Genomic DNA, 19,088 nt, shown 5'->3' on the forward strand with positions numbered 1-19,088 from the left:
TCATTTTTTCTGGAGAAGTAGTATTATATTATATTATATTATTGCTTCAAACATTTCTTCAGTTTTAATAGTATGGGTCACTTTGTAGTTGATGGTGGTTAATATACAAGTTAAAAAGTTTTTGAGCACCTTTGCCTTTTGATGAGCATCTTCTATAACTAAGTAGGTTTTAAAATTAAAGTCTGAAACCAGGAAAATCATCATTGTGAATTTTAATTTTTTTTTTTTAATTGAAAAGACAGGTTAAAGAACTTGGTCTGGAGACACAAGAAAGTTGGCTGCATTTTTGTGAATCATAAACAAAATTGTTATGTATTGTTTGTTTTAAACAGATTTAGTGGCAAAGAGGAAAGAACAGTGGACTTGAGTTAGATTTGATAAGTTTGTAACAGATCAGACTGTTCATTTGGCCTTCAGTTACCACACCTATGAAAATGAGGATAAATATGCATCTCGCAGAGTGCTTGCAAGAATGAACTAAACAAAAGGGTAAAACAGGCTTGGTTTGACAGTATGTATTGAATAAATCTTGAGGGACCCCTGGGTGGCTCAGTTGTTATGCGTCTGCCTTCAGCTCAGGTCATGATCCCAGAGTCCTGGGATCAAGCCCCACATGGGGCTGCTTGCTCTGCGGGAAGCCTGCTTCTCCCTCTCTCACTCCCCCTGCTTGTGTTCCCTCTCTCGCTGTCTCTCTCTCTCTCTCACAAATAAATAAATAACATCTTTAAAAAAATCTATCAGTCAATCTTGAATTTTAAAATGTGCTAAATATCTCCTGAGTTTCTAAGAGTTTATCATTCTTGTTTTTACTTGGTGATCAAGCTATTTAATGGTTACATTTTTATACTTTCATTTAATAGAATAAAAATATGATAAAACACAGAAATCATTATTAAAGAGGTATACTTTCCCAAGCCACTATGGAGTATTTAGTATCTGATTTGGATAAATTGCTTATCTTCTGTGCCTCAGGCACTTTATATGGAAAACAAAAATAATAATGCCTATTATTACATAAAGATTAAATGAAAATGCATGCAAAGCACTTAGAATAGTAGCTTTTTCTTGTTACTGTTACTGCTGTCTTGATAGTAGAGAAGTCCTCTCCATTTTCCTGTAAATACACTTTTACAGCGTCTAAAACAAAATAGATATGAAATTGTACATTTCTTCTGTATCTTTTCAAAAGATAAAGTGAGGAGAATGGATACAGATTAGATCTTTTAGATGAATGAATGTAGTAAAAAAAAAAAAATGCCTCAGTCTCATTTAAGGTCTTAAGCATTTTTGACAAAACATTTTTTTTACACTGGTGATTGCTGACCCAGACATTAGCACCCTGATAGTAAAATCTCTCCTTTAATAAATTAATACCTGTGAACTTAATTTCTTATTGGAGCTTATTTTCTTAGTAGTAGTAAATTTAACTTTTAGAACTCTGAGAGTAAGCTTTAGGACTTGGAGATATGATGATATCTTGAACAATAATAATAACATGATAGAATTAGGAAGCTTTTTAAAATTATATGGAATACCGACATCCTTTAATTCTTTTTTTTTTTAAAAGATTTTATTTATTTATTTGATAGAGATTACAAGTAGTCAGAGAGGCAAGCAGGGAGAGAGGAGGAAGCAGGCTTCCCGCTGAGCAGACAGCCTTATGCAGGGCTTGATCCCAGGACCCTGAGACCATGACCTGAGCCGAAGGCAGAGGCTTTAACCCACTGAGCCACCCAGGCACCCCTACATCCCTTAATTCTAACTTTGGGGACAAAATGCTGACCTTATTGAAGATCTCTTTCATACATTTTATATCATGCTTCATTTTTAAAAAGGCTTAAACTCATCCAGCTTTAGTTCAGTATAACATTAAGAATGTACTGAAATTGAGTTGTCTGTAGTTTTTATCAGGGCCTGTCTGCAGAAAAGTAGGCCTCATGTTAACTTCCAGAAACTAGTAAGCCTTGGGGCACCTGGGTGGCCCAGTGGGTTAAAGCCTCTGCCTTCTGCTCAGGTCATGATCCTAGGGTCCTGGGAAGGAGCCAGGCATCGGGTTCTCTGCAAACCTAGTAAACCTTAACAGTAGCCTCTGAAGGTAGTGCCTTCTATCAGTACTTTCCTGACCTTTGACTTTGTCGTTATTTTAACCAAGATACTGATACACTTGAGTTGAACTCATTTCAAAAATTCTTTCCATGATATATAACTTTGAGGTAGGGATCAGAAGGTAAGTAGTCAGAAAAATTTAAACACCAACCTTGGGATAAACATATTTAAGATATATTCACTTTCTTGATAGAGTCCCTGTCTTCCTCAGCTAGCTTCCCTGCAGAGTCAGTTTCTCAGTGTATTTTTTTAATAATAGAATTGAAATAAATATCCCTTCAATTTGATGTCAATAATCAGCAAGGATGCATTTTTTTTTTATTTGACAGACAGATCACAAGTAGGCAGAGAGGCAGGCAGAGAGAGGAGGAAGCAGGCTCCCTGCTGAGCAGAGAGCCCGACACGGGGCTCAATCCCAGGACGCTGAGACGATGACCTGAGCTGAAGGCAGAGGCTTTAACCCACTAAGCTACCCAGGGGCCCCTTTTTAAAAAATATATTATTTATTTATTTGACACACACACAGAGAGAGATCACAAGTAGGCAGAGAGGCAGGCAGAGAGAGAGGGGCAGGCTCCCCACCGAGCAGAGAGCCCAACTCAGGGCTCGATCCCAGGACCCTGAGACCACAACCCAAGCCGGAGCAGAGGCTCTAACTCACTGAGCCACCCAGGTGCCCCAAGGATGCGTTTTTTAATAGCATTTTAAAGTCTACTTATTTCTGAAAGATAATATAGGAAGATTGGTGTAGCTACTGATGTCTTGATAGATCATTGGTTATAGATTTTTCTCAGTCTGATGTGAGTTTTCCTGGTCCCCTCTATCAATAAGCTCTAGGGCTGATATCTCAGGAAAATATTATTCTAAAGATGAAAATGTACATACTTAATAAGAATAGTGAACTTAGAAAAAAACAGAATACTTGGCTTCTGGTCTAAACAGTGTTACTTGCTAGCCACATGATCTGGAATACCTTTCTGGGTATTCCATCTGTATTTTTTTTAATAGCCCATTTTAGGAGGCTTGCGGTAAGATGTCAGTAAAATAAAAATTTATAATCACATTGTGACATTTCCTTTTTTTTTTTATTGAGGGGGATGGTGCATATATAACATGGTTAATGCAACTTTAATTAGCTAATTAATATATAAATGACATGAAACTCATAAAAGGGAGATTGAGTGCTGCTCTTTTCTGAAAATCTGTTACTTTATTTACTGCTTAAAAGATTCTGATTTGTTTGGGACAAAGTCTTCATTAATTTTTACTATATTTTCCAGTTGTATATGTATCAGCTGTTCCGAAGTTTAGCCTATATCCATTCCTTTGGAATATGCCATCGGGATATTAAACCACAGAACCTCTTGTTGGATCCTGATACAGCTGTCTTAAAACTCTGTGACTTTGGAAGGTAAGTTTTTTTCTTTTCTTCTCCCTTCTTTCACTCCTCCCCAGTCCCACCCTCCTACCCTGTATGCTCTTTTAAAATTATATGCCTTTGGGTGCAGCTGGGTGGCTCAGTGGGTAAGCATCTGCCTTTGGCTTGGGTCATGATCTCAGCACCCTGGGGTTGAGTCTTGCATCAGGCTCCCTGCAGGTATCCTGCTTCTCACTCTCCCACGCCCTCTGCTTGTGTTCCCTCTCTCGCTGTCTCTCTCTCTCTCTATCTCTCTCTCTGTCAGATAAATAAATTAATTAACTTAAAAAAAAACAGAACAAAAAAAACTGTATGCCTTTTACAGTATCACTACAAAAATACCATAGTCCTTATTCAAGGAGTATGCACTATTTACAGATTCTTATAAGAGTAATTTAATAAATTCTGTTAGAATTATAAATATGTATAGTCTTTTTTTCCAGCATTTTAATTTGTAGGAATTAGTCCCTTAGAAATACTTGAAAATAGTGTATATACAGGGATTTTTATCATAAGATTGTTTATAAATGTTAGTAGGAAAGTGACCAGATAAATTATAGTATATACACATTTAATATAATACATGCAACTGTAAAAAGGAATAATGTCTTAGAAAAATTAAAAAACAAGATCAGGACTATATAAAGCTTTTTCATTTTTATGTTTTAAAAACATGGTATAGCCACATGTATATGATTATTTCTGGAGTGATAGGTAATAAACCCATAACATTGATTGTCCCTAGGAAGGGAAACAGGGAGTATAGTGTGGTTGAGAAACTTGCTTTTTCATTGATGGTACCTTGTATTATTTGAATGTTTTATTATGTGTTTATATTCCTTTCTTAATAAGAACTAATTTTTTTGAAGGTTTTATTTATCTATTAGAAAGTGGGGGAGAGGCAAGCTGGGGGGTAAGAAGGGAAGGACAGAAGGAGAGACCCTCAAACAGACTCTGCCCCGAGCAGGGAGCCTAACACAGGACTTGATCTCACGACCCAGAGATTATGACCTAAGCCAAAACCAAGAGTTTGCTGCTGAGCAGTTGTGTTTTTGTTTTTGTTTTTGTTTTTAAGTACTAGCATTCATTGCTGCATTCTTTTTCATTTCAGTGTTAACCTTAGTAGCAGTGTTTTCTTCCTTTTCCTCTATATTGAGTCTCTTGTTCTCCTTTTCTGCAAATTCCAGTGCACTTTGTTTTCTTAAACTGATTCCTTGGTAATATTATATTGTGTCATAAGACGTCATCCTTTTAATCTTCATAGTATACAGCAACTTGTGCTTCTTGTAATCTATCCTTTCAACATGAAACCAAGCTTATATCCTAGTGTAACTCACTCAGTTAACCTTCTTCCACCTAGATTAGTCTTTCTCCTCTCAGTCCCTAGTACATTGCCACATAACTTGGATTCTCTCCATTTTTTTTCATCCTCACAAATTCTTTTCAGTTCAGCTCTTTATAAATATTGATCCACATCTCCTAATATCTCTATTTCCACCTCTTTGTAATACTTCCATGTCAGCCCACAGTTTAAGTTTTAGGTTTAATATAAGATATATTCTTCATAGGCTGTGTCTTGAGTGTGTCAGAAAAACAAGCACATCTGCTCCTTTGGAGTCAATTCTTAGTCTCACAGCAGTGTGCTCCTTCAGACCATCCCCCTTTTATAGTTAACTGGTCTCAGATACCTGTTCAGGATTCGGCTCATTTTGCAAGCTATAACTCTTCCTTCAACTATAAGAAAAGCTGAAGGCTATTAAATCAAAACTCTTATCTGATGCTTGAAACAAAGTGCACATAACTGCTGAAATCAGATGAGTTTTACTGTTATGGGGTATCTTCCTCACGGAGAGTGACTGACGAGTATGAACTGTAAAAAGACTGAGACGTCAAGTTTAGTAGTTTCTGTTCTCAACCATAGTGAAAACACTGTTGCTATGGACCATTTTATTGGGGCATAGGAATTGCTTTGTTTTGATATATTTAGAACAGGGATCTCACCTCTGTGGTAATAGGTCATTTTTAATAGCTCTGATAAATAACAAAGCTGCTCTTTTTTGTTTGTTTTTTTAACAGTTGGTTTCGGCAAGTAGAATTTTAGATACACTTTAGGTTCTTAGTGACTTGAATAAAACAATATTACTCTCTTCTAGTGATTTTTTTTTTTTTAAACTAGATGAAATAAGGTCTAGAAGTAGCTGAAGATCTAGTTGGGCTTTCTCAAAACTAAGTGTGGTCATTATATTGGTTGCTCTCATCCTTCAAAGGATGGGAAGGAACTTCAAGCCTCATCTGAAGAGAATGAAGGTAGCTTCATCAAGTATCCAGGAAATCTATAGGATGCAGAGTTTCCAATATTACCTTTTTTGTCTTATAGTGAATTTTCTGATAATATAATTGGAATCTCTCTTACTAATATAAAAAACCTTTTATAGGGCGCCTGGGTGGCTCAGTGGGTTAAGCCTCTGCCTTCGGCTCAGGTCATGATCCCAGGGTATTGGGATTGAGCCCTGCATTGGGCTCTTTGCTCAGCAGGGAGCCTGCTTCCCTCTCTCTCTCTTTCTTTGCCTGCCTCTCTGCCTACTTGTGATCTCTGTCTGTCAAATAAATAAATAAAATCTTTAAAAAAAAAAAAACCTTTTATAAAGTAGAAAGTTTTTATCAGCTAAGCTGAAAAGGTATCTTAATTTTCATGCAGGCAAAAAGCAAGGATTGATATTTGTTAATTTATGAAATTAGTGCTGTGTGTCAATACTTGGGGAGAATGTTAAAAAAATAAACTGCCTCCCTCTTCAAAACTTGTAATGAAGGAAGAACAAGTTAACGTAAGGATTATCATTGACCAGAAATAAAAGAAAGAAAAGAAAGTCCAACCTTCGAAACCTTTGTGACTACTTTCATTTGTCTCTACTCTGATTTCCTATACCTTTACCTCAAAATTTTCCCTTTCCCTGTTACTTACGTTCTTTCTGTTTTGATTTTGTTATATGTGTTTATTGCCTGTATTTATCTTTGTTGTCCTTCTTTGCCAAAGTAGTTAACTTCTACAGGAGTTTATTTCAGTGTATCTCTAAATTATCTTGAGAGACAGCTCCAAAGAAACTAATTAATGTTTAAAATACATGTCACAAAGTATTTTGAATAAAAGTTGGATTAGAGAACATGTAACTAAATTTATAATAGCGGAGTTAGAATTCAGAGGCTGTGAATCATCTCTGACCTACAGGGGAGGACCTGTCTTATTTATTGAGTAATGAATATTTAGACAATTAATAAATTGACCAACACAGTGGAAAAAGAGAGTAGATTGGGTAAGCCTTGGGATATTTACTCTGATGCTGAAGTCAAATTATAAGAGAGTGATCAATTTCTGTTTAAAAAACACTCGTGGTAAGAAGTATTCATTCTTGTATTATAATCCATTACTGTGTTTTTTGGTGGATGGAGGTACTTCTTACTTTTCCTGCCCTCCTTTATATTTTAGAAGTAGTATTTAAGGAACAGAAGATAACAAGAAATTCAGCATTTGTCCTTTTATGACTTTCTATTTCTTTTTCCTTAGGTGACAGTTGATAAAGGCATTCTTTAAAAGCTACTTTTTTACTGTTATGTTTAAATTATAAGTTTCTTTTGTTAGGTAGTTATGGTTCTTATTTTTCTATTTTTGCTTGTTGTATGACTTAATGGTGTGAATCTTAGATAAATGTTCAGGGTTGTAAATGAAAGTTTAGGTTCTTTTAAGGTTTACACTGAGTTTAAAGAATTTATGCTTTTTTTTTTTTTTTTTTTTTTTTTGATTAGTGCAAAGCAGCTGGTCCGAGGAGAACCCAATGTTTCGTATATCTGTTCTCGGTACTATAGGGCACCAGAGTTGATCTTTGGAGCCACTGATTATACCTCTAGTATAGGTAAGTACTGAATATGAATATAATGGCTCGTAATTATTAATTACATCTTGTTTTTAGTAATTTAGTATTACTAATCTATACTTTCACTTAAATATAAAAATAGGGATGACCTAAAATCTGTTTCTTCTTAAAGACTGATGTGCAAAAATGTGTAGAGTATTTTAAATGTCAACTCTCAGAATTTAAGGTATATTTATTATTTTTTACTAAGGTTTCTGGGATTTTTTTATTATGATTATGATTATGACTATGTTTGTTTTTTTAACTTTTAAATTTTCAAATAAATCCTAAGTGTATCTTTTCTTTCTTAACATTTTAATTCTCCTGAAATACTAACTTCTGAGCTTGATCACTATTTGGAGAAGTTGCATCCATAACATTGATGATGAAAATGATAGGATGGCCATATTGTTGTCATTCCTACTGTGCTATCCCAGTTGCTTATTTGCTGTTGAGTCAAGTCACAAAAAAACAATTCTTTCTTATTTGTTTGGCTAAACCCATTGATTGTGTGAAGTCTTCACAAAAGATCTTTAGTGATTAGAACGAATTGAATAGGGATAATTTGCTTCAGTCTTCAATGACTTCCTCTTCTACCCCATTTTAGGATACTAATAAAAGTGAACATAGTACTGTCAGGTGCACATGAATGGTAAAGCTAAGAGAGGATGAGCAGCCTTAGGCTAGGTGTACATGTAACTGTCAGAATTATTTTATTGTAACATTCTGTTTCTGAAGAGAATTCCTTAGTCCAAAAATAGAACCAAAAGCATGCAAATACCAAACCAGCCAACCAAAAAGAACCCATAGTTACAGAACTCTAAGAAAAACCAGAATGTGGACAGTTTTTGTCTTTTAATACAAGTGGAAATTTTCTGATATGAACACAGGCCTCTATACAGAAACACATTACCATTTTAATTTTGCCTAAAGGACAAAAATGCCAAAGAGCAATTTGATTTGTGCCAAGGGACCCAGAGTTTTACTTATCATTTCTTTTGCACCATTAGTGCAAATGTCAACACAGTGAAAAAGGTAGATAATATCTTGATATTCTTATGAAAATAGTTCTACCCGTTAGGACCTCTTTAAAGGTGCAGGGGGCCCAGAGCTCTGCAGACCATACTTTGAGACCTGCTACACTGGAAGATGAGAGTATAATCGTGTGTGTGTGTGTGTGTCCCTGTGTGTGTGTGTAATGCTGTCAGTTTCATCATTGCTGTTATATGGCCTATGCTAAGGGACAAATGAGAAAGAGCAAAAAGAGTATTTTGGTTGGAGTATAGAACTAGATTTGAATTCTAGGTCTGTTACTACTTAACTAAGCTATGACGTGGAGGTTGCTAACAGTTCTACCTACTTTTCTGAGTTTCTGAGTTTCTGTGAAGATTAAATAAAATATTAGTGAAAGTACTGAAGAAATGGAAGAAGATATTTGTTTCATGCTATTTGTTAACTTGACTCTCTGCAAGAGCAAATTTCAGACCTTTATCTTTGGAAATATCCTTGGACTTTACAGCTGCTCTATATTTTATTCACATATATGATACTGATCATTCACATACCAGATATTGGGATGAGTTGTGGTCACCTATTAGGGTCACCCCAAATAAATGCAGTTTGCCTCTTTTAAAAAAGTCATGACCACATCATGTGACACATTAAAAAAAACTCATTACCCGCTTAAGAGTGCATTACTTCTATAAATGTCCATGTGCCTTAGCGGTTCTGTGGAATCATCTTGCAAAAGAAGAGCATTTTAGTCCATTTTCTCTATTAGGAATCACTTCTCTGGATGTTATGAGTGTCTCCTTTCCAATAGCCTCCTTTGTATGGCTAATTCCAGAATCTGACTTGATAGGCTTAGGACTCAACTATACGCCACTGATTGAACTTTGGTCTTTTGAACCCTAATAAGCCTGGATTTGACCTCCCTTTTTAGACTTGGATATTTCCTCTCATGACTCTGGTGATTTGAAGACAGAAACAAAAGTATTAAGTGTGCTAATGCAGATACATTTTAGAAATATTTTTTAACAATTGTTTGAAATGAGAGAGTAGCTGGTTCAGAGAAGATTATTGTCCTATTTGTATATAACTAAAGCTCAGGCTGATGGCTCTGATTATATTATCTCACTGAGAAAGGGCAGAGAACAAATGGTTCTTCAGGATGAAGATTTGAGTTTATAGACACTCGAAGAAGCAGTTAGTTATTCTCTGACAGTGGTGTCTTGACTGGGAATTGAATTTGGGTTCCAGGGGTAGCTCTGCTATTCAGTAGCTTTACCTTGGACAAGTCCCTGATCTTTACTGTGCCTCAGTTTTCTTATCTGTGAATTAACTATGTTAAACTAAATGATCTTGAAAGATTACTTTTACCAGGAATGAACGTTAAGTATGAAGCAGAACACTATTTTATTTGAAATCCCCAAATAACCAGATAAGTCAATGGGTCAGAGTGCTTATTTTATTATACCTCCTGTTTTATTCTGTTTGGAGAATATTACTCATTTGTCCCATTTAGTATGAACAGAAGAGATTTTGGTTTCTCCCAGAAAGTGAATGGTAAATACCTTGGTTTTGGTAGTTTGCATGAGTTAACATTGAGGACCATTGGTATAGTTGCCACCTGAATTTTAGGATTATTAGTCTGTGGCAACCACTAAGCAATAGTGTTCTTTAATGTTTTATTCCTTGTCTCCCATATTTGTACCTAAATCCAGTGTAAGAAAGTATTTCCCCTTGATTTTTTAATAAATATTTAATTATTTCCCTGTACTTTTTCCAGCCTTGTCTTCTGAGATGAATTATTTTCTATTGTAAAGAAATGAGTGTGTATTACCTTCCAACTAATTGGCTAGGTAAAGGCATATTTTTAAACTTAGATCAAAATAAAGCCTTTATGTTAATGAAGATATATATTTTTTCTCCTTCCATCTTTAGAGTTAGTATTATTTGGCTTTGAATGAAGTAAAGTGTTCTTAGCAGGTTTTAATATTTGCCTAATTTAGCAATTACCTAGTATATCAAGGAGGGCTCTTTTTGGTCAGTGCTTGCAAAATAGGTGTCTTGGTTATCATTACTTAGAACTGGACAAGATCAACTTGAATTTCTTATATAAATTTTTTGTCATTGTTTTCTTATGTCAGTAAAAAATTAGTTACTGGCAGAGATTTCTTATCCTTCTTGGTAATGCATCTCACCGTATCAGACCTCTTAAATTATTTGTTGACCCCATGCCATTCACTGTTCTTCTCCTTTCTTACTGGTAGATGAGAAGGCCCACCAGAGATTTATGTTCATCCTCTAAAGCACTTGATTGTTGGTTCATATAAAACCCAGGAATCTCAGGCATCCAGAAACTGAAAATTAGCTTTTCCTTGTAGAAGGTCTTAATGGTGGGCTATAAATAGATTGACCATATAATTTAACTTCTTATTTGGTAATACTTTTAAAAGAGAAAGAGGATGCTATTAGTGATTATCCAAGGACAATAAATGTAAACCAGGACTATCTTGGGTAAGCCAGGATTATATCCTTTAAATTATTTTTTCATTAATTAAAATTTTTTACAAATTATTAAAACTTATTTAAATTATTTTTTAAAAGTTTACTCTCAGGATTGAGGTTTCCATTTTTACTTAAAAGTGAATTATTGTGTTTTGTTTTTTTCCCGTAAAATGTTTTAATTTTACAACAAAATAATACACTGGCAGGCTCATCTCTCACATACCCATCCCAGTTTGGACTTACTGGCCCTCCTTAACATTATTTTTTTTCTTTTCTCATTTATATTTCCACTTTTTTTCCCCCTCTCCTTACTCTTTCTGCTTCGTTTCTGACTCTGCTTGTGTTCATGTACCTTGATACTCATTCTCACATCTCTTATTTCCGTTTGTGCTTTTCTTTTGCTATGATGCAGTTCTTCTTTTCCCTAACCTCCTGTCACCTTATACTTTTTTTTAACATGAAAAATTCATCTATTGAAAAACTAAGCACAAAAAACTTCTAGTTGGCTAAATAAGCAATTCACTCTTAAATAATTTTATTTTTTGTAGATGCTATATATAGTCAATTTCTTATCCGCCTTACCACCTGATAGGGCATAATAGCATGACAATTTACATATTGAAAATTAATGATTATCTCTCTAATCTTAACCTTGACCTCTTCAAGTATTTTCCCTTTGTCTTTTTTTAAGTTTTTATTTAAATTCCAGCTATTTAACATACAGTGTAATATTAGTTTCAGGTGTACTATACAGTGATTTAACACTTGCATATAAAACCCAGTGCTCATCACAAGTACACTCCTTAAACCCCATCACCTATTTGACCATCCTCCACCCACCTCACCTCTGATAACCATCAGTTTGTTCCTTATAGTCGAGAGTCTACTTCTTTGTTTGCCTCTCTCTCTTTTTTCCCCTTTGCTCATTTGTTTTGTTTCTTGATTTCCACATATGAGTGAAAGCATATGGTATTTTTTTCTTTGACTTACTTTGCTTAGCATAATACTCTCTTGCTCCATTTTTGTCTGTCTTTGCAAGTGGCAAGATTTTCATTCTTTTTTATGGCTAAGTAATATTCCTTCATACGTTGTGTGTGTGTGTGTGTGTGTGTGTGTACGTACGTGTGTATGTGTGACCGTTTATCCATTAATGGTTCCATAATTTGGCTATTGTAGATAATGTTGCTGTAAACATTGGGGTGTGTGTATCCCTTTGGATTAGTATTTTTGTATTCTTTAGGTAAATACCTCAAGTGCAGTTGTTGGATCTTGGGGTAGTTCATTCTATTTTTAACTTTTTGAGGAAATTCCATACTGTTTTCCAGAGTGGCTGTACCAGTTTGCATTGCTACCAGCAGTGAAAGAGGGTTCCCTTTCTCCACATCCTCACCTTCACCTGTTGTTTCTTGTGTTATTGATTTTAGTCATTTTGACAGATGTGAGGTAATAGCTCATTGTAGTTTTGATTTGTATTTCCCCAGTGAACAGTGATGTTGAGCATCTTTTCATGTGTCTTTTGGCCATTTTCCCACATTTTGAGAAAATGTCTATTCATATCTTCTGCTCATTTTTTAATTGGAATATTTATTTTTGCATGTGTGTTGAGTTTTTAAAGTTCTTTCTATATTTTAGATACTGACCTTTTAACAGATTTGCCATTTGCAGATATCTTCTCCCAATCTGTAGGCTTTCTTTTAATTTAGCTGATTGTTTCCTTCTGTATACAGAAGCTTTTTATTTTGATCAATCCCAGTTGTTTATTTTTGCTTTTGTTTTCCTTGCCTCAGGAGACATATCTAGAAAGAAGTTGCTATGACCGATGTCAGGTTATTGCCTGTGTTTCTCTCTAGGATGTTTATAGTTTCAGGTCTCACATTTAAGTTTTTAATCCATTTTGAATTTATTTTTGTGTTTGATGTAAGAAAGCAGTTTCATTCTTCTGCATGTTGCGCTCCAGTTTTCCCAACACCATTTGTTGAAGAGACTGTCTTTCCCATTGGATATTCTTTCCTGCTTTGTCGAGGATTAATTGTTGTGGGTTCATTTCTGGGTTTTCTGTTTTGTTGATCTATGTGCCTATTTTTGTAGCAGTACCATGTTGTTTTGATCACTACAGCTTTGTGTGATATAATGTGAAGTCCAGAATTGTGATGCCTCCAGCTTCTCTTTTCTTTTTCAAGTTTGCTTTGGCTATTTGGGGTCTTTGTGATCCCTACAAGTTTTAGGATTGTTTGTTCTAAGTCTGTGAAAATTGCTGGTGATATTTTGACAGGGATTGCATTAAATGTTAATTTGGGTCGTATAGACATTTCAGCAATATTTGTTCTTCTGATCCATGAGCATGGGATATCTTTCGTTTTCTTTGTGTCATCTTCAGTTTCTTTCCTCAGTGTTTTATAGTTTTCAGAGTACAGATCTTTTACATCTTCGGTTAAGTTTATTCTTTTGGTTTTTTGGAGCAATTGTAAATGGGACTGTTTCCTTAATTTCTCTTTCTGCTGCTTCATTATTGGTGCATAAAAATGCTACAGATTGTGGTACCTTGATTTTTTTATCCTGTGAGTTTACTGAATTCCTTCATCAGTTCTAGCACTTTCTAGTGGAATCCCTTGGGTTTTCTATATGTACAAATCAAGAAAGTTTATTCTTACTTGCCAATATGGATGCCTTTTATTTCTTTTTGTGGTCTCATTGCTGTGACTAGGACTTCTAGTGCTATGTTAAATACCAGTGGTGAGAGTGGATATCCCTGTCTTGTTCTTCACCATAGGGGAAAAGCTCTCAGTTTTTCCCCATTGAGGATGATATTAGCTGTGAGTTTTTCATATATGGTCTTTATTGTGCTGAGGTATGATCTCTCTAAACCTACTTTATTGAGAGGTTTTTTTTTTTTATCATGAATGGATATTATACATTGTCACATGCTTTTGTTGCATCTACTGAAATGATCATATGGTGCTTGTTCTTTCTTTTATTAATGTAGTGTATCAAGTTGATTGATTTGTGAATATTGAACCATACTTGTAACACAGGAATAAATCCCACTTGATCATGGCGAATTTTTTTTTTAATGTATTTTTTTTTTTAGTGTATTGTTGGATTCAATTTGCTAGTATTTTATTGAGAATTTTTATGTTCATCAAGGATATTGTCCTGTAGTTCTTTTTTTTATTGGAGTCTTTAGGTGATTTTGGTATCAGAATAAATAGAATGAGTTTGGAAGTTTTCCTTCCTTTTTCTATTCTTTAGGATTTGTGAAATAAAATTTATTCCTTTGTCTTTGCATTTAAAAATGGAAATATATTTAAATGCATTCTTTCATCAGTCATATTACAACACAAAAGTCAACCATTTAAAGCTTAAATTTTTTTTATCAGAATTTGCATTGGTTTAAAACTCTGTGTATAGAGATTGAAGACTTGTTTGTTGCTATTTTGTAAGCACTGCCAATGTACAGAGGTTGTATCACTTTGACTTGTTTTTTAAAGTATGATAAGTAGATAATCATACTCCATGTCTTGGTGCTATAATCCCATCTTGGTTGTTGAAGATTTGAACACCTGATATTTGATAATTAAATGGACTTGACCCTTTGTTGGAATTTGCTTATTGGCCTTTTTCCTCTTTGGTAAGTTTACACTACAGGGATAATTTGATGACTTTCTCCGTCAGTTTTGGATTGTACAGTTTTTTGCTTGTGACATTTACCCTGTGATCAAAGTAAAATTAGGAAATGTATACAAATAGTTTTCAATGCAACTTAAGCTACAAGCATTAATAACTCTTAGTAATGGTAACTCTTTTTTTTTTTTTAAAGATTTTATTTATTTATTTGACGACAGAGATGACAAGCAGGCAGAGAGGCAGGCAGAGAGAGAGAGGAGGAAGCAGGCTCCCGGCTAAGCAGAGAGCCCGATGTGGGGCTCGATCCCAGGACCGTGGGATCATGACCTGAGCCGAAGGCAGCGGCTTAACCCACTGAGCCACCCAGGCACCCCAGTAATGGTAACTCTTGTTTTCTTTTCTTTACAGACGTATGGTCTGCAGGCTGTGTGTTGGCTGAGCTGTTATTAGGACAACCAATATTTCCAGGGGACAGTGGTGTGGATCAATTGGTGGAAATAATCAAGGTGAGAAGTTTGAATCAGAATTTTTGAATTGCAGGGAGTTTTGTTGTTATTCTGAGAATCCATATCACCCACACCAAAGAAAAACTTAAAGAATGGAGCAAGTGATCCAATATCCCATAAAAAGGTCAGCTACAGAGGAATTATAAGAACACAGCCTCTTGGTTTCTAATTGAGTTACTCTTCTGTTATATGATCGTATAAAAGGTATCTTAGATATCTGATGCAAAAAACAATTGGATATATCTGTTATTTAAATTACTTAAAAGCCATAAGATCACTAAAATATATAAAAACCAAATAAAAGCACAAGCTTTGTGTATTTTTACTCACTCTGTCCTCTCTGCTCCTAATATTCTGCTGAGCACATGGTGCTTATATTTTTCAATATATAAGTATTTGTAAAATGAAAGAATGACTGTCTACTTGAATAAGCAGACAACTGATAGAAGCAGAATTTTGACTTAGGAATTTAACACAAGTTAATTTATTAGATATTACAAGCACTTTTATTAACACCAGACTTAAGATATTATTACCTTGGAATTAATATTGTCTCTTAACAGTAAGGCTGAGGTTTTAATTGATTTTTTAAATGTAATTTTTAAAAGTTCTTAATATTTGAGACCTTAAAGTTCACACCCTCTTAAAAAAAAAAAATCTAGTGTCTGTATATTTAGACCACTAGATTGCTTCATTCTAAGGTTACAGTTTGTCCAAAGCAAAAACACCTGCTTTCTTTGGGGTTTTAGTCTTGATTTGCTGAATATTTCTTAGAAATGTAAAATTCAAAATCTCCTTAGAGGTCATGCAGTCCAATTCTCCAATCAGTGAAAGAACCATCTTAGTTATATTCCTGACAGATGGTTTTCCAGTGTGTCCTTGAATACTTCCAACGTCAAAATACTGCTTTGGGATTCAGGCTGCTCTGTGTCTAAACACCTTTAATTTAGTTTTTCTTTGCTGAACCATAACTCCTCAGTAGCTTTTATCAATTGTACACAGGACTATGATTCCATTACTTAAAATTCCTTGTACTTATTCTATAAAAATATGTCACTTTTGGTAAGGTGATTTTGCTAAATATTAATGTGCGCAAGTATGGTTAAAAAGATCAAGTGATCAGAAATCTTCCTTACTATCTATATGACTTTTTTATGATTTGCACCTGAGACCTCTGTGGTATTTGTAGTCTTTTGGGGGTAACCATATTTTAGTTTCAAATTAAACTTTAACCTTTGTTCATCAGATTTACTTTCTGATTCCCACACCACACTCAGATCTAATAAGTTCAGATAGTTTGGTCATTTGATTTCCTAAAAGCCCATTCCACATTATTCAAATTAATACTCTAATACAGAGGTTGGCAGACTTTTTCTTTAGAGAGCTAGATAAAATATTTTAGGGTTTAGGAGCTAAAGCACAAATCAAGGAAGGATGTCCTAGAGATATACAAGAGAAAACAAATTTCATTGTGGAGATTTATAATAATTGAGTACAGATTTTTTGTAATACACATCTACTAATTAGAAGATTGGAGTTCCTTGGAGCGGGGCTGTAACATTTCTTTTAATTGAGATTCAAAGTTAGTATTCTCTGTCATCAAATTGATTGCAAATTATTATCTGTAAAATCAGTCCTTAGTTCATAGGCCCCAAAAAAACATGAGATTGGGCTGTAGTTTAACCCATACTGTGGTGCAACCATTCAGCATTTCTTTTACCTCAGGCTTTTACTTGATGTACTCAAGCTCACCATACTGTAATTCTGTGGGCATATTGCTATTCTATTTGTCATTTATGTTCAGCTTATTAGAATTATGTTGCTTTTCTGTGGATTATAGTTTAGAACTTTGTGATGATTTATTGTCATTAATTTCAGTTCATACTTGAAAAAAATGAAATTACTCTCTATCTCATGCTTGCCATCATATCTTATAAACCTTTATATCTAGAGATTTTTGCACCACACCACTATTATAGTCCTTTTAATTCAGTTTTCTTCTTAGTTTGTATTTTTTTAATAGTAGAAACTATCAGTTTGTTATTAATGATTTAATTTATTATTAATGTTATTAATGATTTAATTCATTTTTATTTAGGGCTTATTTGTTTTAAGTTGTCCATGATGAATTTGTAGTAGTAGGCCAACTCTAAAATGAAATACTCTTTTCATTAATGTGTTATCTTGTCCTCTTGCATTTATATGTGAGGAACATAGTCACAACCCTGCTGTAGTTCTAAGATGACTGTCTATACATGTTTTGAAGGTAATATAAATAAGGGAGTTAGGATCCCAGAGCACTTTGGAATATCCAGCTTCTTGATCTGTTTTAGAGTTTTAAGCATAACTCCCAGAGTAAATGAAATCCCAGTATTAGTTTACCACCCATTTGGTGACCTGAAGTTTATACATTACATTGAGATTAATAGATATTGTGTTGTGTGTGTGAATAGCGTGACTCTAGATCCTATTGCACGGAGGTTAAATAAACATTGTACAGGTTTTGTGTATGTGTTTAATGTAGCTTTAAAATCTTGTTGATCCTGTATTTCTGTTCCCTAAATATTTAATATCTGTGATGTTTCAGTGAAATAAAAATACATAACTAATTCTAAGGTAGTAACTCTTCTAGTTTTCCTTATCTAAATCGTAAATTAGAAAAGAAGTTGTATAGGTTAGCTTTCAAAGTTCAGTGTTACAAAACACATTTTACATTTTAAACAGATATGGTCAAGAGTAGATTTGAATTTTACATGAAATGTGGTCTTGTAAGTGCCCAAATCGGTTCTCAGTTTTTTTGAGGTAATAATAATTAGGGAATCCATAAAAACCTCCTCTTTTCTGCTACTTTCCCTTTAAAATTTCATGGGGATTCCTTTGGAGTATCTGGAGGTAGCTGAACCCCCCTGTAAAATACTCTTCTCTCTGAATCTGAGTTTATGCAAAAAAATGAATAGTCATTCAGCAGATTTCAAGTGTTTTATATGTGGTAGACTTGCCTCATTACTTTATAAACTTTCTGAGCAGGGACTTTCTTTATAATTGTGTGTCATTATCCAAAGGCACCAGAATAGTTTCCAGTAAAGATTTAAATTGAATTAAGCTTCAAGACAGTCATTGTTCATTCATGAATTTGGATTACTTAGGAATTAATAAGAAAAGTTGTGATTGTTGTATATGTTGTTCATTAAATTTTATTGGCTCAGATCTCCATGCTAATAATTTGTAGCATGAGTAATACAGTTTTATAAACTGAGCTTATCTTTTTCTCATTCTAACCAACCTTTTTAATCTCTTCTCTCCCTACCCTCAAATAAGAAGACTTCTGCAAAATATTTAGGACAAATCCAGTTATGTTATGGTCAAATAAGTTAAAAGTATAAAGCAGAATGTAATTGAAAGTCTTGAAAAAAATCCTTTCTAAGCATGAAATACACTTAATTTTCTGAGGTTGATTTCATACGTAGGATTGTTAGATCAGGATTTCATTATGCCAGGGATTTCTTTTCAATTAGCAATAATCGCGCCTCGGATAAACCTCATTGGCTACGATACTACCACTGCTCAAAGCTTGCCAGGGACTTCTTAAATAAGATTTATTTTTCTTAAATTCTGCCTTAAAATACTAGTTAAAATAACCTCAAGAAATATCTGATGTGATTTCAGATATCTGATGAAAAATACAGTATCTGGGGAGACCCTGTACCAGGAGTTTCACAAACATTGGTTCAGTGACATAGCATTGTCCCATGGGATCTCTGCTATCAGTCATAGCAATACAGTTATTTAGAAAAGAGTCTCTGAAAACTTGGAGAAGGTACCTTTTTAATGACAATAACATTTTTTTAAAAATATAATTATGCTGTATTTCTATGCTCAGTTCAGAAGACTTGAGAGAACACAGGCATGCAAATACAAAGAATAGAACAAAAACAGTCACTATTTTGGAACATCATGAAAAATAACTTCTATAAATATTTTTATATCCTTTTCTGTGCATATATATGTTTAAACAAA

General features: G+C 34.2%; 1 protein-coding gene and 1 pseudogene across 3 annotated transcripts in view; one reads left to right on the top strand and one right to left on the bottom strand.

The window, feature by feature from the left end:
• The window catches only part of GSK3B (glycogen synthase kinase 3 beta), a 205,667-nt gene that overhangs the window by 122,263 nt on the left and 64,316 nt on the right, over positions 1 to 19,088 (top strand). For all 3 annotated transcript variants that reach the window (XM_032347642.1, XM_032347623.1, XM_032347633.1), the window contains exons 5-7: positions 3,387 to 3,517; positions 7,325 to 7,431; positions 14,974 to 15,071. In XM_032347642.1, the coding sequence (XP_032203533.1) occupies positions 3,387 to 3,517; positions 7,325 to 7,431; positions 14,974 to 15,071 (336 nt within the window). The remainder of the gene's footprint in view (positions 1 to 3,386; positions 3,518 to 7,324; positions 7,432 to 14,973; positions 15,072 to 19,088) is intronic.
• LOC116581056 lies at positions 18,465 to 18,643 on the bottom strand (annotated as a pseudogene).

Source organism: Mustela erminea, chromosome 1, assembly GCF_009829155.1.
Source record: "Mustela erminea isolate mMusErm1 chromosome 1, mMusErm1.Pri, whole genome shotgun sequence".
Taxonomy (NCBI): domain Eukaryota; kingdom Metazoa; phylum Chordata; class Mammalia; order Carnivora; family Mustelidae; genus Mustela; species Mustela erminea.